Below are 24322 nucleotides of genomic sequence, written 5' to 3'. Positions count from 1 at the left end.
TCCCTGTAAACTCTGAGCTTTCCTGAGATCTATCGAATTAGAACAGAAGACAGGGCTTTCTTTCCTCAGTTCTTCTTGCGTGCATGCATGCTCAGTCATGTCTCACTCTTACAATCCCATGGACTGTAGCCCGCCAAGCTCCTCTGTCCATGAGATTCTCCAGGCAAGAATACCAGAGTGGGATGCAATTCCCTTCTCCAGGCGATTTTCCCCGACCCCGGGATCAAACCTCTGTCTCTTACATCTTTTGCATTGGCAGGCAGATTCTTTACCATTGAGCCATCTGGCAAGCCACTGTTCTCTGTTCGCCTTGGCATTAGCGTGTCACCACCTCTCCTTCCCAATTCTTCTATCATTCCAAAGCATTCCTATGCTACTAGTGAATAATGAGTGTGGATGTTTGAAATCCATAGGCTCCTGAACAGAGCTCCTCTGTGGGTTACAGGTGAGATGTGAGATGTAGATGATGGGAAGTTTCTTATAACGATAAAACACTTTAAACTATCTGTAATAGCACTTAAAAACTGAAAACAATTGAAGTTATATTTTAACGTTATCTTGTTTGCCTTCCTGTGTAAACATTCTGAATTCTGAAGTTACTCTAGCAGGTTAAGATTTTTATTCGTACTACCTGCCACTAGAGGGCGCACTGTCATGATTTTTGTCTCAGCACTTTCCCAAGATAAGCCTGTCATTGTCATTTTTAAATATGTGCTTGCATGCCAAGTCACTTCAGCCGTGTCCTACTCTCTGTGACCCTCTGGACTGTAACCCGCCAGGCTCCTCTGTCCTTGGGATTCTTCAGGCAAGAATACTGGAGTGGGTTGCCATGCCCTCCTTCGTGGGACCTTCCCAGCCCGGGGACAGAACCCATGTCTCTTAAGTCTCCTGCACTGGCAGGCAGGTTCTTTACCACTTGTGCCACCTGAGAAGCCCTTTAATATGTGTCTTGACATGAAAAGATCATCTAATTCATATTGACATTTTATTTATGTATGTAACATCTATTATCACTGTATCATAAAATAAAGGATATTTTAATATAACAAAAGAAACAAAAAAAAATTGCAGAATAAAGATCAGTCCTTTAAATTGAGCAAATTTAACATTAGGAAAAACTCACTGCATCATCTTTATTTCTCTCACTTTGCTTAGGACCCAAAAAAGTTCATCATGAACCAGCACTGGGTTTGAAAAACACTAGAAAGAGCTTATTTAATAAAACACAATTTGAGATGGATATTGATTTAAAAGATGTGACTGCTGCTGCTACCGCTAAGTCGCTTCAGTCGTGTCCGACTCTGTGCGACCCCATAGACGGCAGCCCACCAGGCTCCCCCGTCCCTGAGATTCTCCAGGCAAGAACACTGGAGTGGGTTGCCATTTCCTTCTCCAATGCATGAAGGTGAAAAGTGAAATCACTCAGTCGTGTCCGACTCTTAGTAACCCCATGGACTGCAGCCTACCAGGGTCCTCCATCCATGGGATTTTCCAGGCAAGAGTACTGGAGTGGGGTGCCATTGCCTTCTCCGTAAAAGATGTGAAGGGGAATCTATCTGCTATCTGTAGAATTTCAATATTACTTTCCATATTGTGTTCTGTAAAATCCAATATTAATATTTGTAGGCATTTCTCAAACATCAAGTGGGAATCAGAAGACATGGACTAAGGAACTTTTGGGTTTATTTCTGGGGGAACAACTTAAGAAAAATACTAGTTAATCACTATGCTAGATCCATAAGTGAATAAGACCAGTCTTTGTGTTCTAGGACCCAGAGGGAAAATAAACATGCAAGAAAATCAGTTGAGGTTAGTGAGATAAGTGCTGTAATCTCTAGATGACACAAACAAGATTTAGAAATAGCACAGAGAAAGTTGTGGTGTAACAATTACCTGGGGGGAGGTTCTTACCCTTTTTTTCCTTCTGAAGCTTGGAGAGATCATTAAGTGACCTCTGAAGAGGCCTCAGGGTTTTCCAACTGTCACTTTGCTAGTAAGAGCAGGTCCGAACTGGGTTTCCCTGGTGGCTCAGACTGTGAAAAATCCGACTGCAATGCAAGGAGACTCTAGAGTTTGGTATCCTGAGTCAAGAAGATCCCCTGTAAGAGGAAACGGCAACCCACTCCAGTATTCTGGCCTGGAGAATCCCATGGACAGAGGAGCCTGGCAGGCTACAGACCATGGTGTTGCAGAGTTAGACACGACTGCGCAACTAAGCATGAACACACACACAGGTCTGTTAGCCCTAATCCAAAAAATGTTTCCAAACTTAAATTCCAAAATATCTTATCACTCGCTTTTTTTTTTTACCTTTAATTACAATTGAGGAATATTCTTTTTTTGCCTATTTTATCATCAAACTTCTTCAGTGGGCCTTTACTTTTCAAAAATGATTTATGCAAGGAATTTTGCATGATTTGAGGCAGATTTTTGTTTTATATAGTAGAGGCTTGGACTGGAAACTTCTTGCAGTAGATGACTTGAAATGAAATATGGGTTAAGTTATAGCCAGGTAAATTAAGCAGAAGTGCGCTGCCTGGCGGTGAACGGCCAGGCAGAAAATCCGCAGCGCAGACACCACTGTAGAGGCAAGATGGTCTCTGAGCCGTTGGTTCACTTACTCTGTGCTTCAGCTGTGAAAATGTGGCCTCAGATATTATCTGTTATAATTATGTGCAGTCCCTGATTCAGTGTTACTCGGAAACACACCTGTGGTTTGCTTTTAAAAATAACATGAATCCATAGATGCAATAAACCCATGGTGGACATTTCTAACAGGGAATATACACAGAAAAATACATATTTAAAGATGTATATAACTTCTACGTGTTACTTCATGGTGATTTATAACAATTTTAGCAGATATATGAAATACTGTGATTTTCATAGAAAAAATTTAATTTCAAAATAGCGGCATCGTTTTCCATGATAGGATACTAGCTTCTGTTTTTTCAGAAAATTTCACAATATGCTCTTGATTCTTAAAACATACTGTTTTTTATTAGAGTCACCCAAAAGGATGTTTTCCTTCATGTGATGATTAGCAACTAAGAACAATTCATGAAACATGCTGACGATTACTGATCATCGCTAAGAAGTGGCTCTGAAAGTCACAAGCCTGTCTTCTTGCAGAGCCCATAACAGGTGTTCCCAGTACCTGTGTCCTTTGTATACACATTCATTCTGTATTCAAATCGCAGAAGCAAGAGGCAGGCTAGGGTCTGTTACCTCACTGCTAATTTCCCTGGCAAATAAACCAGCAGCTGCTGGTCCATGAACCACGTTACCACCAGGAACAGGGCACTGTGTGCATGGAACAGGATGCATTCATGGAACCCTTCAGCAGCAGGGTTGGGGTCCTTCGGTGCAAAATATACCTTCTGCTCTTAGGTAAGGCACTGCATAAAGTGCGTTTTAACTACTTTTTTAAAAAATTGTGAGCATAAGGTAAATATTTGCTCTTGGCTGTAGATTCACTCAGATAATTGAAGGACAGCACAGAACCTTTTAACAATAACACAGTTTGTTCCAGCAAAGAAACAGGATCATTGAGGGGAAAGGAAGTTCAATCAATCGATGATTATTGTTTTCTGAAGACAACAATTATTGTCAATAGCACTCATTAAGAAAATTAAGACATTCTAAAAACTTAATGTGTTTCTTCTTTTTATAGAGTTTATATATAGGTCCAACACACTTTAATGCATTCTACTTTGGCAAATATTCTTATAGGTCATGAATTTGTTACCACTTACTGTGAAACTTAGAGCAATTTATGAACATAGTTTGTGGCTGTTTTAATTAAAGATATTGTGGCAAACTGTTAGCTCTGCCTGTTTTTTACCTAATTTATGAAATGTGGGGAAAAGTTAGATTCCAAGCTGATAAAAAAATATACTCAATGGGGAGAAATGTGTTTAAAAGTATTATTTCTCCAAAATAGCTTTAGTCTTTCTCTTTGCCCAGTAGTTAATTCAGTTAATTTTTTCCCCTCTACTTTGTTTCTCCCTCATTCTCCTCTTTATCCTTAGAATTTAGAGGAGTCCACTGTTTCTATGTCAGAATTTCCCCAGACATTCTTCTTCCATTCTTCCTATATCAGCTTTAAAAGTCAAGTTAAAAGAACAAGTCAGTTTCTTGTTTTGTTTATATCCAACAGACAGTAAATCAAAAAACCTTTTATTCCTTAAATTTTAAGAACAAATTAGCTAAATAACCACGTAAGTTTTTAACCTTCTTCGGTATTTAGAGCTTGCACTTACTGGTACTTTACAGCTTAGTTTTCATAGTACCTGTGATTATTTACATTTATACCTAATGTTGTCCATATTCCACATATTTGAAATGTACAGTTTGTTAATTTTTTAAATGTTTGAGTTTCCCATAATTGTGATTCTTTTTCCATTATGTTGTCAAATTCAAGCCTATACAGACGTTTAGGAATTTTTAGGAAAAGTAAGCAATTACCATAACTGACTTTTTATCTTTGTGCATTTTTCTGGGCTTCAAAAGTGTCCTTTGTGGCAGTGCCATGCTTAATTTTTTACAACAGGACTGCTGTCATTTCCTAAGTAATTTTTTGCAGCTGGCTTTACAAAGCACTGAGAGCCAATTCATTTGAAGGATTCTACCAAACTAAAATTAAACATAATTTTGAGAAATAGATAGCATGTCCATAAGTAGCTAAAGCAGTTATTATCCCTTAAGACTTTCACAAATTTACTCATCTCCATTGGTAGTGAGTTGTAAAGACCTTGGGTGATTTGGAAATTTTTTTGTATTTTGAAATACTGAGTATCTGTTTGTTTTTTCCTTTTAAAAAATTGTAGCTATTTGAAGCCCCAAATGTAGTTTATAAAGTCTATTCAAAGTACATCATCATAATTTCTATTTTCTCTAAAGATAACAAGAGTTTATTTACAGTCAACAATAGCTGTGTTGTGCTTGCAAATATCAGACTTGGCAATGGGGAAGTAAATGCCAACTGTTTTGAGCTACAGTAGAGGTCACTTTGTGGAGTCTGATGTTTATGTTCAATACAGTGAACTGGTCTAGGGAGTCTTTTGTTGCTGGACTATAGATAATTTCACAATATGAGGTCGTGTTCTTTAACACTGGATGTTCCTTTATCATGCCTTTGTTTTATCATTTAAGGGAATCTCTGAAGGGGAGAGTTTTGCTATAATTTTGTATGTCAGATTATTAATGATATCAATGTTCTTCAAAGCAGTATAGTGCCTCAAATATAAAAAATCAAGAGTTTTCTTTTCTTGAACTCAAAAGTATTAACCTAGTAATAAAATTGAATGTTCATTTAAGTACAAATATTTGGAATATCAAATTAAAATTTCACCAATTTTCATATCATTTATTTTCAAAAAGTTTATTTGTTCTTACAGAGGTTGACTTTCTAAAATTCATAGTTCAGTCATTTACGTTTCCTTATACAATGAGAAAAGAACCCTTGAAAACTTCTGAAGATGAAGCTAATTTTTTTAAGTCAGTAAACTACTGTTTGGACAGCATAAGCTCATCACATCTATAGGGGGCTGTTCAGCAATGGCTAAAGAGTACATGCTCCTAAAGGGGAGCAGAAGCATACAATTATCTGTTTACTCTGCAACATTCATTACAAGTAAGGATTACATCGTATCAATAGGCTCATGTATTTCCTGCAAATTAAAAAGATTTTAGTGGCTGATATGAAAAGTTTATAAAGAAAATTTCATCCCTCACTGATATACTCATAACTTTCCACCTATAGTTTATCTGATGAAAATGGTGTAGGCAATCTAAGCAAACAGCAATTGTAACAGCTACGTTCTCTCTCACTGTCATACATATACTTGAAAAAGCACTCATGATTTCATATCATGAAAAAAGTTAAATGACATGACTTCACATCATTTGGTATGATAAGCATTGAATATATTCAGAGATATTATTGATGGTAATGTATTATTTAAGATACTATTACATGATGTCTCTTATTTCCAAAATAGACAAAAGAACCAGTTCACTCCCCTTAATGATTACTGTACATGCCATATAACATTTTCTACTAGTTCCATATTTTCCTAGGCTGCAATGTTTGTGTCATATTCAGTATTTTAATAAATAAAATTTATTTCTGTAACTTCAGTCATAGACTTTCCAGTCCGCTTAAGATTCAGCTTCCTGAGTCAAGATCCACCTACGTTTCTGTTCCAGTCATGCCATGGTAATAAAGTGTTTCCCAGTCATTTTCAGAACATTACAATCTCAGTTAATCTTTTTTCAACTCAAGCCACACAAAAAAGTAGATTAAAAAAGGTTCTTCCTCTTTTCAAAAAAAAAAAAGTAAAAAGTAAACAAGGGCTTCTGCAATGACTTCCCCAAGTGCTAAGAGCAGATTGGGCAGAATTGCACTCAGGCCATCTCTAGCTACAGCTCAGTCTACCAGCAGTTTCTAAGTTGAGGTGTAAAATGTATTAAATAGACCAATAAATCAGTGACCAAATTGCTCAATGTCAGAGGCAAGCTTTTTATCAGCAGCCATGCCGCTTTTTCCAGTGTGTTCACAAGGCAGTGATGTGGATTCCCATTATCCCCCTTTATTCCTTGGCAAAAAAAACACAGAACTGCCACTTTATTAGAAGATATCTTTGGTGACTCAGTGGTAAAGAACCCACCTGCCAATGCACGAGTTGCGGGTTCAATCCCTGGGCAGGAACATCCCCTGGAGGAGGAAATGGCAAATCACTCTAGTATTCTTGCCTGGGAAACCCCATGGACAGAGGAGTGTGGCAGGAACAGTGCGTGGAGTCACGAAGAGTCTGACATGATTTAGTGACTAAACAAAGGGATTGACAACTTATTAAGTAGACTTAAATCTGAGATTCAATACTTCAGAATTCTTTGGGCCCTCTCTTACTTAAATATGGGCCCTTCCCCTTCAAATGTAGGGTAGCTGCTACCATGAGAAAGGCACCTTAGGATGCTGAGAACATAAACATAAAGAGCAGAGAGAGGCCTTGGACCTCATCTAATATAACCCTCTTCACACAAAAGAAAACCGAGTCACAGGGAATTAAAATGACTTATCTAAGGTAAGTCATCTAACTAACCACCATTTTATCCCAAGTAGGTATTCAACACCTCAAATTTCAGTGGACTTTTAAATTTATTAAAGTAGCAAATTCAAAAATCTCTCTGAAAGCTTAGAGAATAGGTTCCTAAAAGCTCTTATTTCCAGGCAGTTTACAAGTGATTAATTTAAGACTGTGTGGACAGGGGAGTCCAAGATCAAGAATGAACTGTGAAACCCACAGGAATATTTCTGTATTCACTGAAGTAAAAAAAAAAAAAAAAAAAAGAAACAGCAACACAATAAATACAGTGAAAATTACATTTGGCATATCTTAAGTTAGTAATAATGGGTAAACTAGTTTTTATTTATTGCTTGCCAGAAACTTGTCAGGCACTTCCTATCGCCAATTACCATGAAAGTCATGAAAATACATGCTGTTTGGTGCAGATATCACAGGTACTAAGAGGAATAATTTCCTGTGCAGGACCGCCACCCAGATGCCCAATGTCTTTCTATATCTCTGGCTTCAAGAGCTTCACTCCCTTCTTACCATCGCTGCTTCACAAATCTTATACATCACTAGTGTTAAGTCCTAGACTTACTCTCTCAACTTCATTTATTTCTCTTATGAATTCCTTTCCTGCAATCCACTGTATCTCCTCTTTATAGCTCTCAGCAACCAGTTCCTTCTTTTTCTAATGATTCAAATTAAGAACAACTACAAATGCAACAGTCTTGTACTTGTCAGAAAAGAAAATAGAAGTAAATGCTCATACCTTTGTAACTCCTTTGTAATGGACCAAATCATTAAAATGAAATGTGCAGATACAACCCATTGTCAGGAAAAAAAAAAAATTACAAGTCAACCACAAATATACACAGAAGCCAAGGATACTGTAAAACACATATTTATTTTTCCCAGACAGTCACCTAGTCTTCAGTCCATGTAGTCGGTTTCGACTGTGTATCTTCTGCCTGTAACCTCCTCCATTCTTCCTTTTTTCTTTTTTCTCTTCAGTTCTTTGCTCTGACTTCCCTGCTCGCCCCAGGGTCTCACTCTTCACCAACAACAGCTACCCAAAAACTAAAACCATGGAAATCTTTGCTCTGACCTTCACCCTGGGAAGGAAAGAAGAAAATTTCCTGTTGGTGGATTTTTATTCCTCACAGGAGCAGACCAGCATCTTTCAGTTTCTCCAAAGAAAATCATTGTACAAACAGATCTTTCTACCATTCCCTTCCTAATATTGATGCCTTTTCATAATAGGAATCAGATAAATCTTAAAGATCCCCTTACTAGTAGAGATAAAAAAGGGAGAAGCAATGAAAGAAGATAAAAACTTTGTAGAAGACGGAATTGAAATTGTGAGATGTCTCTCCATGCATGATAAGTCGCTTCAGTCGTGATTCTGCAGCCCTATGGACTGTAGCCCACCAGGCCCTTCTGTCCATAGGACAAAATGTCTTCCAAAAATGTCTCCCCATGATTAATTGATTAGCTGCTCATTAATAAATGACAGCTGTATTCTTCCAGTTGATCATCAACCTTAGAATCATTCTTGGCTCATCTTTGTTTATCCCACTCCCAACGTGCCATCAAATACTGTTAGCACCCCCAGTCTTTCCTCACAGTATCTTTTACTACCGCCCTTATCTAGAGCACAACCATCTCTTGCCTACTTTATTGCAGGCACCTTCTAAGTGGGCTCCCTTCTCCTGTTCTTTCCCCTGTTTCAGTCTGTTCTCACAGCAGCTAGAGTACACCTTAAAACAAAATAAGAAGAAAACCCCTACCCCTTCTGCTCACAAAACTCTGGTTGTATTGCCATCTCACTAACAGTAAAATTGCCTAAGCGTTTACCACGACTCTAAGGCACTTCCTGTTCTGACCCAGCCGTCTTGCTGGTCTCACCAGGCTCCTCGGGCTCCACTTTGCTCCATTTGTTCCTGTCTCTTACTGTTGCTCAAACACACAAACCAGATCCCCGCTTCTAAGCAGTAATAATCGATCACAACTGGTAATGGCTTGCTACCATTGTCCTTAGAATATTTGCATTTGGCAAGGCTTTGGCTAAAGGGAAAAACTTCCAATTAGGGACTACCGAGTCACGTCAGAAGACTGTGAAGGAAGATTCTCAAGAGGAAGTAGCCCCTCAATCACATAGCTTGATTAGGATATGATATGACTCAGACATTAATATAGTCGCAATTACAATTTTTTTAAAGGTTTCATTGGACTTCAGAACTAATCATCTATCCCAGTTCTCCTTTTCCCATTATTCTTTAACAGTCAGAGATAATAACTTCTGCTTTTCCTTTTCATCATGCATTTAAAGAGGTCAAGCGATCCACACAGTCTTTGGGTGGAGTTTTTAAAATGCTCATTTCAGAGACAAATATTTACCTCTACAGGTAACCGGTACTAGAATAGTCAGTACCTAGAAGCCTCTCTTCTTTGTAAAGGACTATCGCCCGATCAGGTTCTCTCTGTTTTGTGCCTTTAGGTTATGAAATGTGGCTCGGGGTCTTTACAGCTTTCCTTTCCTTCACAGCAGGTGCTTGCTCGGGGCTGAAGGTGGCAGTGCCATCACACACCGTCCATGGCATCAGGGGTCAGGCTCTCTACCTCCCCGTGCACTATGGATTCCACACTCCAGCATCAGACATCCAGGTCATATGGCTTTTTGAGAGACCCCATACGATGCCCAAGTACTTGCTGGGCTCCGTGAACAAGTCTGTGGTTCCCGACTTGGAATACCAGCACAAATTCACCATGATGCCACCCAACGCCTCCCTGCTCATCAACCCACTGCAGTTCACCGACGAAGGCAATTACATTGTGAAGGTCAACATCCAGGGAAACGGAACTCTGTCAGCTAGTCAGAAGATTCAAGTCACGGTTGATGGTGAGTCCACTGTGAGCGACATGGGCGGCTGAGTAGCACGGCAGTGAGCAATGGCTTAGGAGACCAGGCTACCAGGGCTTTAGGTCTGGTCTGCAGCTTTGGGCACATTAACCCTCAAAGCCTCAGTGTCTCATGACATGAATGGCACCTCATGAGGCTTCCTGGGGATTAAATAAGAACATACATAGAAAGGATATGCACAGTGCCCAGCTAAAGATAATCAAGCAGTAAGTAGGAGTTATTGTTTGTTTGCCTGGAAACTATCAAGTATAAAGTTGCTGATGTGATGAGATGGAGAAAACTTTATTTTTCATTAGCAGAATGCACCCTGGGAAGAACCCTATTTTTTGTCACATAAAGATTTGTGTGTTTGTGTGTGTTTTTTTTAATTTTGGTACACTGGAAGAGGATGAGACTTGCTCAATGACCACACTTGAGGAACAGTAGAAGGTGCTGGGAATGTCCTCGAAGGGAGAGTAGGGTTCACCTAACTTTCAGACATTTATTTTCCTTAGTGAGATATGTAAGCAGTGTACCTTAAAGATACTATACTATGCTCAAAGCACAACTTTTGATTTTTCCCCCTAAACCTGTCTGTTTAACAATATTCCTCTGTTTTAGCAAATGCAAACTTCATTCCATCAGTTGCACTCTGCCATCACCCTTGACTCTCTTTCTCTCACATCCTCATCCAGTCCACAAATTAGCCCTCTCAGCTTTACCTTCAGAATATGGACAGAGGTGAGTCAGTCAATCCTCACTGCGCCCACTGCTGCCCTACTCAAACCCACCATCAGCTCTGGCCTGGACTCTCCAAACAGCCTGTGCCCACTCTCCCTGCTTCCACCCCTGCCTCCTGCAGCTCAGAATCCTCCTGTAGCTTCCTGTCTCACTCACAATCAAAGCCAAAGTGCCAACAGCGTCCCTCAAGGCCCATGTGATCCCTTTACATACCCAGTCCCCCTCTGAACCCTTCCCACCTCTCTTTCCCTCACCACTCTGGCCTTCTTGCTATTCCTGGAACAAGCCAAACCCTCTCATACCTCAGTGTCTCTGCGCTTGGCTGCTCACTCTACATAGATTGCTCTTCTCTCACATACTGGCCTGGTTCCCTCCCCTGTTTCTTTACGGTCTCAGCCAGAGTGTCACTTTACCTATGAAGGCTTCGGTGACCACCTTATGTAAAGTATAACCTCATTCCCCCAAACTGAGAGAGAGAGTGAGAAAGAGAGTTACTGTTTACCTTGAGTTCCGCTTTATTCTTTTCATAACACTGGACATAGTACATATTTTTGTTTCTTTTATTGTCTCTCTTCCTGGTCTAGAATACAAGATCCATGGGAGTAGGCTTTATATTATTTGCTCTTTTGTTCCCACTGCCTAAACCCTGATGCTGGCCGTTCTTAGGCACTCAGTAAATATGTGCCCAGTAAATGAGTGGAAACTGGAGACATTGCAGGGGAACAAAGACCCAGGATGTGGCAGCAGATGCCTAGAAAGGAACTCTGGGAGAGAAAAGGAGGACATTTTTTACAGTTTCATAAAATTCTCCTGGGTAGTATCCTATCTCTTCCCCCCAAACTTTTAATAGAACATCCATTCCTTGTTAATGTATAGTACAATTGGATTTGTTGAGGAAAACGGAGCCAGAAGTTCTTTATAGAAAAAAAATTTTAGGTATAGTTGATTTACAATATTATATTAGTTTCAGGTATACGATATAATAATTCAGAATTTTTATAGCTTATACTCCACTTATAGTTATTGTAAAATATTGACTATATTCGCTGTGCTGTATGATATATAGTTTACTTGTTTTATACATACAAGTTTGTACCTCTTATTTGTTTTTGTAGTCACTAAGTCATGTCCGACTCTTTTGCAACCTCATGGACTGTAGCCTGCCAGAGTCCTCAGTCCTTGGGATTCTCCAGGCAAGAATACTGGACTGGGTTACCGTTTCCTTCTCCAAGGGATCATCCCAACCCAGGGATTGAACCCGCATCTCCTGCATTGCAGGCAGGTTCTTTACCACTGAGCCACATCAGTGACTGATTTACAATGTTATATTAGTTTCATGGTATACAATATAATAATTCAAATTTTTTATAGATTATACTGTTTATAGTTACTATAAAATAGTGGCTATATTCCCTGTGCTGTGCAATATATCCTTGTAGCTTACTTATTTTACAGTGCTAGTTTATACCTCTTAGTAACCTACTCCTATCTCGCCCCTTCCGCCTACAACCAAAAGGTCTTAATAGGGCTTTAGGACCTGTGTTGGAGAAGGAAATGGCAACCCACTCCAGTATTCCTGCCTGGAGAATCCCATGGACAGAGGAGCCTGGCGGGCTACAGTCCAAGGGATCACAAATATTTGGGACGACTGAAGTGACTTAGCACACATGCACAGGACCTGTGTAAAAAAATCTTTTTGGGAAACTTCCACGTCTGCGTGACACTGTTAAATCCAAGTGCATGATCACAGTACCAATGTCTTTTCTAATAATTGGGTTCTCCCCGTACAAGACTTTAGACGTTACCTATTTGACTTTTCCCATATCACATATAATATTTCCATGCACCGGCATTTTTGAAACAAAAGCTGTTTCTACCTAATAAATATACCAAACAGTCTCTCTTTTTAAATCATAATACTGTAAGCAAAAGCTACTCCAAACCATTTGCTCTTGCCAGGGAATATAAAGGGTTAAATTGAGTGGCCATCTTGAGAAAGGCTGGAGCCTTCAGGGCGACCCCGCTTTCCTGCAGTTTACTTTTCAAACTCCTTTCTCCTTTTCTTTCATTTTCTCCTGTCTTCTCTGGGTGGAAGGATTGAATCTGTATACGCTCTAATGCACATTTGCCAGTGTAAAATGAAAGTGAACATGAGTCAAAACAAATTTACCTGAGAAGATGCATCAACCCCAGTTAAAAGTCTGATAGGAACGCAAAGCTAAACACTGGAACCAGTTGTCTGTTACTTACTTATCATCTTACTCTCTGTGTATGACCTGCAATTTTGCATAGAAGGAAAGTTAATAATAGGCTTTGGTTTGTTAAAGAGACTAACATGGTAGTGACTGAAATAATGCTGCAATACAAATGCACAGCAATTAAAACATATAATTAGCTTACTTACATAGGAGGAAAAGTAAATGGTGAAAATACGATCCTTTAAAACTTTCACTTGATACTCCCAAAGTATAGTATGTCTAAGCTTTGTATTTTGCAGATAGTGGATAGAAATTTGTGTTCACTACATCTATCCGAACCAATTGCTCTTGGGATAGCAGGACAAATCAAGAGAGGGGAATAACCATGTGAACTTTGCCTGTGAGAGTAAACCTTTATGGTGCTGGGGGAGCACAATGAACAGGAAATAAGGAAGCTGATGTCCTTCACCACTAACTGCATTATCTATAAACTAAAGGTTTTCATTACAAAATTCTTGAAGATTAAGTTCTAGAATTGGTTATCTCTGCTATAAATGATATTTTTATATCATCATTTTCTATTTGTAATGACTTTTTATCCTCTTCTTTACTTCCTGATCTGTCTACATTTAAAAAGTACCAAATTTTGGAATCATTTTCCTAGGATTTAAAACATGTGAAAGATCTCCTAGACTTTAATTATAACCCTGGGGTGACAAAGATCATTTCTTTCGTTTTGATGTTGCAGATCCTGTCACGAAACCAGTGGTGCAGATTCAGCCTTCCTCTGGGGCTGTGGAGTACGTGGGAAACATGACCCTGACATGCCTCGTGGAAGGGGGCAGCCGGCGGGTTTACCAGTGGCTGAAGAATGGGAGGCCTATCCACACCAGCTCCACCAACTCCTTCTCTCTTCAAAACAGCAGCCTTCATATTGCTCCAGTGACCAAAGAAGACATTGGGAATTACAGTTGCCTGGTGAAGAACCCTGTCAGTAAGATGGAAAGTGACATCATTATGCCTACCATATACTGTAAGTTTTTAAAAATGTATATATATTTATATACCCCTGGAGAAGGAAATGGCAACCCACTCCAGTATTCTTGCCTGGAAAATTCTATGGACCGAGGAGCCTGATGGGCCCCAGTCTTTGGGGTCACAAAAGTCAGACATGTCTGATCAACTGAGTTTTCTTCTGGAAAGTTTTCACCAGAGTAGTCACAGAGAACATCATACCAGGTGTCATTTGGTTTTGACCATTATTGCAATGCAGTGCTAGCTGCAGTTATAATTCCTAGGCACTGTCTTGTCATGAAGTATAGTTACTTGCACAACCCAGTTTCTTAAAGATCCAGTTGAGATACTGGTCTTTTGAATATATTCTCTTGACTCAGTGCATTCTGTGACCTTATTGCCAATGAAACATAGAAACCTCAATTTCAAGAACCCAGAACCATGCGGAAGGCACTGATTTATTCACCCACAAGGAGGGAGAGTTGTTCGTCATAAAATGGGGCAGGGATGTGCTCTGGAGCTGACCACTGGGAGAAAGAATGTTCCCAGGTTATATGTGGGTAATACGGCCCAGGGTATGGCTAGTCTCTCTGCCCATTTTCTCAGCCCCATTTTTAGAGGCAGGGTGCGGAGAGGATCACAGAGAAGACAATTACTCTGCAGCAAGTTATTCAGCTTCCCAGCGAATCTGTAATGATTTCAGGTTTCTCTTTTCTTTGGTTCTTTTTTCTGTTGCTGTAGTTGCTATTGTTATCATTGTGACTTTAATCTCATATACAAAGTTAAGTTCACCAGACTTTTTAGTTCATGTTGTATGATCATCATCAACCCGTGCAAGATCTCTCTTGATCGTATTACTTTCCCCCATTCCCTCTACTCCGCAGCACCACCTCTAGTATGTCTAGCATTGCATCCTACTTTCAGCCTCTCGTGAGGTTTCTCAGCCTTCACCCTAATGACGTTTTGACTGAACAACTCTTTGTTGTGGGTACTTGTCCTTTGCATTATAGGATGTCTAACAGCTGCCTAGCCCCTACCTGCTACATACAAGTAGCACCCTTCCCCTGAGTTGTGACAACTGAAAGTGTCTCTAGACATTGCTATATGGCAATGAGTGCAGGAGAGAGGGAGTGGTTTGTGCAAAAGCTCCCCAAGTTGAACCAATGGCTTATCACATTGGGAAGCCATCTGATCGGTTACCGTCGTAGCTTACTTAGTGCACGGCCACAATAGCAGTATAACAAAACAAACAAGGCATGGCAAAGGAAAACTTCTCACCCTGTGGCATGAGGGTGAAGGGTTCAGCTGGTTGAACCACAAGGGTAGAATTAAGCCTGGTAAATATATCTACTCCCTCATCAAACATATCTCCATAATGCTCAGAAAGGCCCTAAAGACTGTTGTCTAAGTGCTTAGGAGGTAGACAGACCTAAGTAGGCAATGGGTTCCGTCACTACATATGTGACCTTAAGAAGTCCCTTGACCTTTCTGGGCCTCATCTATAAAATGGAGATGGTTAAAACTACTTCCCTACAATAAATGAAATCCTGTCTGAAAAGTAGCCAGTGACTGACACCAAGCAGGCATCCAGTAAGTGGAGGCTGTTTGTGTTATCAATACATCTGTCTTCTGTTTTCTTCAATAGAAAATTGATAGTCTTTCTTGAGAATGTGTGTTATTGATTCTTTGAGGAAAAGCACCAGCATACGTAGGGTTTTTTTTTTCTGCTAGATCAAGCTTAACAATAAAACTGAGCTCCAGAAATGTGGTCGGAAAAGCAACTTCGGGGAAGTGTAATACAGTGGTATGATACAGGTATACAATAAGATCTGCTTCATTAAGCAAGATTAAGATAAGAAAAATGGAACCATTGATTCTTTTAAAAAATCTTTTAATGTGTTTGTTGGCTGTATCTGGATTTCAACAGTGAACAAATGACAGGTTAGGATAATCAAAAGGACTAAGTACAAAGATGTGAATGCGATGTAGGAAAAACCCAAAATGTTACCAATAATACCTGTTTCACCTAGATCCAGAAGAACAGGAGCAAGGAGAGGTTACTGAAACCTTGAAAAGTAAAATTCCATAAAGCAGGGGCCTCTGGTGGAAAGAAACAGCCAGAATGAGGAAAGGAACAAGGAGAACAAATATCTTAGCCTCATTTTCCTCCCTCATTCTAATCTTCTGCCAGGAATCCCCAGTGGCCAAATTCACCCAGAAATCAGAGGGAACAGGAACACTGCACAGGCTAGGAATGTGAGATGCTTGTTCTTAAAACTGGAAGCTAGCCAATATTTTAGCAGAAGTGAGATAATGTGACAGTGAAATATGTGAGAATGTCATAGATACTGTAGGAGTGCCTACAAAGGAGCATAGTATAGGCACAGAACTCTGGAACGGAAGGCCTGGGTTCAAATCCTGCTCCTACTGCCTTAGCTCTCCTGTGCCTTAGTTTCCTCATCTATATAATGGTGATAATGATAGAAATACTTCGCAGGTACTGTTATTATTCGGATTAAATCTATTACTGTACGTAACTTGCTTAGAACAGTGACTCAGTATGAGTTGCTCAGTCATGTCCGACTCTTTGCTACCCTTTGGACTGTAGCCTGCCAGGTGGCTCTGTCCATGGAATTCTCCAGGCAAAAATACTGGAGTGGGTTGCCATTCCCTTCTCCAGGGGATCTCCCCCACCCAGGGATCGAACCCGGGTCTCCTGCATTGCAGGCAGATTCTTTACCATCTGAGTCACTAAGAAAGCCCCACAGTGACAGGCCCATAGTAAATAGTATATAACTGTTGGCTACTATTATTAGTACAATATTATGTGTCTTTGGGAATTCAGAGAAGGAAAACATTACTTCTAGCTAGAGAGAAGGCTTGTTGTAGGAAGTAACATTTGAGATGGACCTTGAACGACGGATTTGAAGGAGGCAAGGGGAAATTTTTGGAAAAACATTTCAGGCACTAGGGATAGTAGGCACAGACACTAGGCAGAGGGCAGAGTATTTGGTAAATGGTCCAGTTTGACTGGAGTATAGGATACAACAAGGAATAGATACAGCTTCCCCACTCCCCTCTGTCAGAAAATGGAATGTTCCTTTGAAACCTTGTATGAATCAAAATGGTGCAAAGTAAACAAGCATTACCTTATGACCTGCAAAAAGTGAGTCAAAATAAAACACAGATGCCTGCAAAGTTCAAAGCTATGGAGGCTTGATGCTGAGATGCTGAGTGTAGTTCCCTGGGAAGGAGCTTGGTGGCACCACTTTTGCTGCTGGGGAGCCCACTACCTCTAAAACAGTTCCTGAAAAACAAACTCTGAATGCTATTTTTCATTTTTCATATTTTTCTCGAGAAAGCAAAAGTCCTCTCCAGACTTCTCTCAGTCAGCTAAAACAGGTATTAACCCAGGTCTTTTATAAAAGCTAAGTGGCATAAGCAGAGCTTTGAAAAGCAGAGTCAGATTGCAGGGAGCTTTGAACACCAGGCATCATTTGGTAAACAATGAGGAAAATTATTTTTTAAGCAAAGCTCCCAATTTTTTAAAAGAATATTTTATAAATAAATATTTTATATTTATTTATTTATATAATAAATATAAATAAATTTATAAAATATAAAATATTTTATAAATAAATAATTTACAGAATATTTTATAAATAAATACATAAACATATTATAGAGTAACTCAAGAAATGTTTGTTTAGAGAGCATGTTTTCAAAATAGATCACAAATGTCATACAATTATAGAAAGAATATATATAGGAAAGGAAAAAAGGGAGGTAGGATGTATTTTATTAACCTATCATAGCCTCCAATTAAATAAATTTATATTAAAAAAACCTATCATACAGAGAAAAAAGTCACCAATTTTGAGCTACATTCAGTAATTAAACACATCTAGATCAGATCAGATCAGTCGCCCAGTCGTGTTCGACTCTTTGCGACCCCATGAATCGCAGCACGCCAGGCCTCCCTGTCCATCACCAACTCCCGGAGTTCACTGAGACTCACGTCCATCGAGTCAGTGATGGCATCCAGCCATCTCATCCTCTGTTGTCCCCTTCTCCTCTTGCCCCCAATCCCTCCCAGCATCAGAGTCTTTTCCAATGAGTCAACTCTTCGCATGAGGTGGCCAAAGTACTGGAGTTTCAGCTTTAGCATCATTCCTTCCAAAGAAATCCAGGGCTGATCTCCTTCAGAATGGACTGGTTGGATCTCCTTGCAGTCCAAGGGACTCTCAGCATTTTTTCCAAAAAAGTATTGTTCACATAGAAATAGAAAAAACTTCATACATTGTATAATTCAGCATTAGTGTAGAGGAACCCAAAGAGGATTATCTGCTAGTCCAACCTAGTTCAGAATTCAGTGTCTCAAAGATGAGCCAGTCCCTTCATGCAGAAAGAGGAGAAATTATCAATGTATGAAAGAGCATAAAGGAAGAAGGAAATTACAGTTTTTCACACACAAAAAAAATACCAAAACACCACTCTTCAAACAAATTATATAAGATTTACTGCAATCACTAGTTATATTGTGTTAAACAATGACATTGTTTTTATAGCTAAACTTTTAGCTATATTTTTATAGTAGTTTTACATAGCCTTATATTCAGATAACAGTGTGAAAATATTATGTCTGCCTTAAAACACAGAGAAATGGACTTACAAAGTATAAACTGTGACTATCTGCACGACTAGCATTGAATTAGAGTCAAAAATTTAGATTCCGCACTGTTAGTACATATAGTCATATTCTTGACTGAATAAGGTTATTCTGACATAAATGTAAACTTCCATTCAACTCCAGGGAGCACAGACCTAAGCATTCAAGTTACCTGAACACTGTGAAAGAAAATGGGAGCAGACAAATGAAATCAAATCTAGGACTATATAGAGACTTCTCCTTACATTATTTAGGATGTTCTTTATTATTTGGTCTAAACCTTTTACATTCCCATAGAAAAGGTACAAAATGGAAAACAAGATATTAGACCAGCCAGATATCATCAACTAAAAATTAATTCAAAGAAACAATCACTCAGTGTAATAAGAGACAGCATAAAATTGGGTTGGAGCATTCTTTGTCCACTGACGAAAACCTGATCATATTTTGTTTGGATGCAGACTCCATTAAGTTCTGTGTCCTCTGGAGAGTATAGCATTTAGCAGAGTGTTATGAGTCTAAGCTGTCAGTTCAAACTGCCTGCATTAAACCTCTGGTTCTGCCGTCATTACTCTATACGTCAGTTTCCTCCTCTCCTTATCAACACTGTCCCAGTGTAAGACTAAAGCCTATCTCTAGTGGAACGGGGATTATGTGAGATTTTTATGTGTAAAGAAGGCAGTGAATGGCACATAGGAAAAACTCAATAATATTAGCTATTTTGCTTTTCCTCTTTTTTTTTCTTTTCATTTGGAGCCCAAACTATGCTGATAATTGGCAACATGACATCAAGAAATCATGGGAAACCTGGGTAATTTAGAAGATACCTTCAAAGAGAATACTGAAGGAATACTTTGGAAAGAACTTTCTTCCCCAGAAATTACCATTATTTAACACATTTCATTTTTCTACATGAAAATATTTCCTTAAATGAATCCTTTTTATCTTGCCATCTATTTACCTATCTCTGAACTTTAGCCATAAATTTAAATGAAAAATTCCTGGGGAAAATTTCATAAGCAATTACAGATACATGAAAATGTCATTTGCATGATCTTGAAATACACTTTTGTTTTGCTATATAGTTTACTTTAATCTGACAAAGTAAAAATATCGAATAAGATCTTTCTTTCAACATGTACATGTTCATGTTCATGCCCTAATCTTATAATTATCACAGAAAATGGTGTTACACAGTGTATCAAGTATTTAAGTGGAAGGAAAACCATAATCACTGATAAAGGCTTTAAACTCCTAAATTTCCTTTCCTTTCCTGTGTTATTTGAAAGAATTAGAATATCCCCATGTGAATAAGTTCGGATTTTATAGAACATATCTTTTATTTATAGACTGAACTTTCTTCCTTGCATTCTTTTTAGACATAATCTATGCAAACCTCACAGAGAAATGCCTGTCTTGAGTAAAGACTAATGGTGGGTAGTTGAAAGAAGAATGTTTAGAAAATTTTGCCATGAGTTCCACTTATACATTGTGAGGATGAATTACCTAGATGATTTAAGAAAGATTTTTTTTTTTTACTCTTACTATGTAGTAATTGTGAATAGTGTTAACATCTTCTTGATTATTTTTGCATTTGAATGCAAAAATTTTCACTGGGTCAACATCTCATCTTCTTGATCTTCACTTATTCACTCATTCATTCATTTATTCACTCATTCACTCATGGTTTGATTTGATTAAAAAAATCAAATATCATGGTCTTCTTTGCACTAAGCAATTTACTACCTATCATACACCCCTTCATAATTCACAGCCTTGTCATGGCAAAGGGGCATGTATAACTCACTGAACCTATGAGCCATGCTGTGCAGGGCCACCCAAGATGGATGGATCATAGTGAAGAGTTTTGACAAAATGTGGTCCAATGGAGGAGGAAATGGGAAACCATTCAGCTATTCTTGTTGGGAGAATCCTATGAACAATATGAAAAGGCAAAAAGATATGACCCTGGGGATGAGCTCCCCAGGTTGGAAGGTGTCCAATATGCTATTAGGGAAAGAGTGGAAGGCAATTACTAATAACTCCAGAAAAAAATGAAGCAGCTGGGCGAAAACAGAAACAACACTCAGTTGTGGACGTGTCTGGTGGTGAAAGTAAACTCCAGTGCTATAAAGAACAATATCGCATAGGAACCTGGAATGGTAGGTGCATGAATCAAGGTAAACTGGATGTGGTCAAGCTGGAGATGGCAGGATTGAGCACAGACATCTTAGGAATCAGTGAACTAAAATGGACAGGAATGAGTGAATTTAATTCAGATGACCATTATATCTACTACTGTGGGCAAGAATCCCTTAGAAGAAATGGAGTAGCCTTCATAGTCAGCAAAAGAGTCTGAAATGCAGTACTTGGGTGCAATCTCAAAAATGACACAATGACCTTGGTTTGTTTCCAAGGCAAACCATTCAATATTACAGTAATTCAAGTCATCAAATGTAATCCAAGTAATCCAATGCCCCAACCATTGATGCTAAAAAATCTGGAGTTTAATGGTTCTATGAAGACCTACAACATCTAGAACTAGCACCAAAAAAAGATGTGCTTTTCACCATGGGGGATAGCAATGCAAAACTAGGAAGTCAAGAGATACCTGAAGTAACAGACAAGTTTGACCTTGGAGTACAAAATGAAGCAGAACAAAGGCTAAGAAGAATTTTTCCAAGAGAACACACTAGTCATAGCAAACACCCTCTTCCAACAACGTAAGACATAACTCTATGCGTGGACATCACTAGATGGTCAATACTGAAATCAGATTGATTATATTCTTTGCAGCCGAAGATGGAGAAGCTCTATACATTTAGCAAAAACAAGACCAGGAACTGACTGTGGCTCAGATATGAGCTCTTTATTGCAAAATTGAGGCTTAAATTGAAGAAAGTAGGGAAAACCAATAGGCCATTCAAGTATGGAGTCCCTTATTATTATACACTGGAGGTGACTAACAGATTCAAGGGGTTAGATCTGATAGACAGAGTGCCTGAAGAACCATGGGTGGAGGTTCATAACATTATACAGGAGGCAGTGACCAAGACCATCCCAAAGAAAAGAAATGCAAGAAGACAAAGTAGTTGTCTGAAGCTTTACAAATAGCTGAGGGAAGAAGCAAAGCAAAAGGCCAGGAAGAAAGGGAAAGATATACCCAACTGCAATAAACTGGTATACAATTAAAAAAAAAAAAAGATATACCCAACTGAATGCAGAGTTCCAGAGAATAGCAAGGAGAGATAAGAAGGCCTTCTTAAATGAACAATGCAAAGAAACAGTAAAATGGGAAAGACTAGAGATCTCTTCAAGAAAACTAGAGGTACCAAGGGAATATACCATGCAAAGATGGGCACAATAAAGGACAGAAATGTTAAGAACCTAACAGAAGCAGAAGAGATTAAGAAGAGGTGGCAAGAATACACAGAACTGTACGAAAAAGGTCTTGATGACCCAGATAACCACGATGATGTGGTCACATCACCTAGAGCCAGACATCCTGGAAGGTGAAGTCAAGTGGGCCTTAGGCAGCAATACTGCAAACAAAGTTAGTTGAGGTAATGGAATTCCAGCTGAGTTGTTTAAAATTCTAAAAGATGATATTAAAGTTCTGCACGCAATATGTCAGCAAATTTGAAAAATTCAGCAGTAGCCAGCGGACTAGAAAAGGTCAGTTTTCATTCCAGTTCCAAAGAAGTGAAGTGCCAAAGATTGTTCAAACTACCATACAACTGTGTTTATTTCACAGCCTAGCCAGTTTATGCTCAAAATCCTTCAGGCTAGGCTTCAGCAGTACATGAACTGAGAACTTCCAGATGTATAAGCTGGGTTTAGAAAAGGCAGAGGAACCAGAGACCAAACTGCCAACATTTGCTGAATCACAGAGAAAGCCAGGGAATTCCTGAAAAACATCTACTTCTGCTTCATTGACTATACTAAAGCCTTTGAGTGTGTGAATCACAACAAACTGTGGAAAATTCTTAAAGAGATGGGAATACCAGACCACCTTACCTGTCTCCTGTGAAACCTGTATGTGGGTCAAGAAACAACAATTAGAACTGTACATGTAACAACAGACTGGTTCAAAATTGGGAAAGGAATATACATCAAAGCTGTATATTGTCACCCTGCTCATTTAACTTCTATGCAGTATACATCATGCAAAATGTCAGGCTGGATGAATCTCAAGCTGGAATCAAGATTGCTGGGAGAAATACAAACAACCTCAGATACGCTGATTATACCACTCTAATGGCAGAAAATGAAGAGGTACTAAAGAGCCTCTTGATTAGGGTGAAAGCAGAACATGAAAAAACTGGCTTGAAAATCAACATTAAAAAAAACTAAGATAGCAGCATCTGGTCCCATCACGTCATGGCAAATAAAAGGGGAAAAGGTAGAAGCAGTGACAAATTTTTTTTTCTTGGGCTCCAACATTACTTCGGACAGTGATTGCAGCCATGAAATCCAAAGACGCTTGCTTCTTGGAAGGAAAACTATGACAAACCTAGACAACATACTAAAAGGCAGAGTCATCACTTTGCCAACAAAGGTCCATATAGTCAAAGCTATGGTTTTTCCAGTAGATCATGTATGGATGTGAGAGTTGGACCATAAAGAAGGCTGACCACAGAAGAGTTGATGCTTTCAAGTTGTGGTCCTGGAGAAGACTCTGGAGATTCTCTTCACAGCAAGGAGATCAAACTAGTCAATCCTAAAGGAAATTAACCCTGAATATTCCTTGGAAGGACTGATGCTAGAGGTGAAGCTCCAATACCGTGGCCACCTGACTCGAAGATCCAACTCATTAGAAAAGACCTTGTTGCTTGGAAAGATTGAAGGCAAAAGGAGAAGGGAGCAGCAGAGGATGAGATGGTTGGATAGCATCACTGATTCAGTGGATATGAATTTGAGCAAACTCTGGGAGATAGCGGAGAAGGCAATGGCAACCCACTACAGTACTCTTGCCTGGAAAATCCCATGGACAGACGAGCCTGGTAGGCTACAGTCCATGGGGTCGTGAAGAGTCGGACACGACTGAGTGACTTCACTTTCACTTTTCACTTTCATGCATTGGAGAAGTAAATGGCAACCCACTCCAGTGTTCTTGCCTGGAGAATCCCAGGGACAGAGGAGCCTGGTGGGCTGCCGTCTATGGGGTCGCACAGAGTCGGACCCAACTGAAGTGACTTAGCAGCAGCAGCAGCTGGGAGATAGTGAAGGACAGAGGAGACTGGCATGCTGCAGTCAGACTTAGTGACTGAAAAACAACCTATCATATAATATATAGAAACACAACACATGTTCATTATTTTTTCCATAAAATCTCTACGTTAGCCATATTTTCTTGTTTCTTTTTGTTTTCTTTTTGGTTTGGGTCTTTAAGAATTAAATAAAATATATAGGGTGAAGATCTGACATTTATCTCACTGATATGGCATCAACATGCTTATAATCTTTATCATTTAATGGAAACTGTTCTCACTTTCCTTCCTTCACCTATTTACACCATCACAATATCATCTTCAGAAAGGCTCACCTGCCCCCCATCTTATCTCACCTCCTCAGCATCCCTAAGAGGTTTGCTATGCACCTTCAGCACCCCATTCCCATCTCTCCCCAGAACTCACTTTCCATGAGCCTCTTCCACTCATAAGCATCTCAGGAAAAAGTAGGAGCTCTGTGTTATTCACCTTTGTATCCCTTTGTATCCCTAAGG

General features: G+C 39.3%; 1 protein-coding gene across 7 annotated transcripts in view; it reads left to right on the top strand.

The window, feature by feature from the left end:
• Positions 1 to 3204: 3204 nt before the first annotated feature.
• The window catches only part of HEPACAM2 (HEPACAM family member 2), a 52980-nt gene continuing 31862 nt past the window's right edge, over positions 3205 to 24322 (top strand). For 2 of the 7 annotated variants that reach the window (XM_006078332.3, XM_025290854.2), the window contains exons 1-4: positions 3205 to 3390; positions 6143 to 6220; positions 9622 to 9975; positions 13663 to 13947. In XM_006078332.3, the coding sequence (XP_006078394.2) occupies positions 3312 to 3390; positions 6143 to 6220; positions 9622 to 9975; positions 13663 to 13947 (796 nt within the window). In that variant the 5' untranslated portion in view covers positions 3205 to 3311. Of the gene's footprint in view, positions 3391 to 6142; positions 6221 to 9492; positions 9976 to 13662; positions 13948 to 24322 lie in introns of those variants that run through there. The other 5 variants (XM_006078328.3, XM_006078333.3, XM_044946432.1 and 2 more) reach the window with 5 other exon arrangements.

This window comes from Bubalus bubalis, chromosome 8 (assembly GCF_019923935.1).
Source record: "Bubalus bubalis isolate 160015118507 breed Murrah chromosome 8, NDDB_SH_1, whole genome shotgun sequence".
NCBI classification, from domain to species: Eukaryota; Metazoa; Chordata; class Mammalia; order Artiodactyla; family Bovidae; genus Bubalus; species Bubalus bubalis.
Note: the sequence above shows the minus strand (reverse complement) of the source record. Positions and strands in the feature narration are given on the sequence as shown.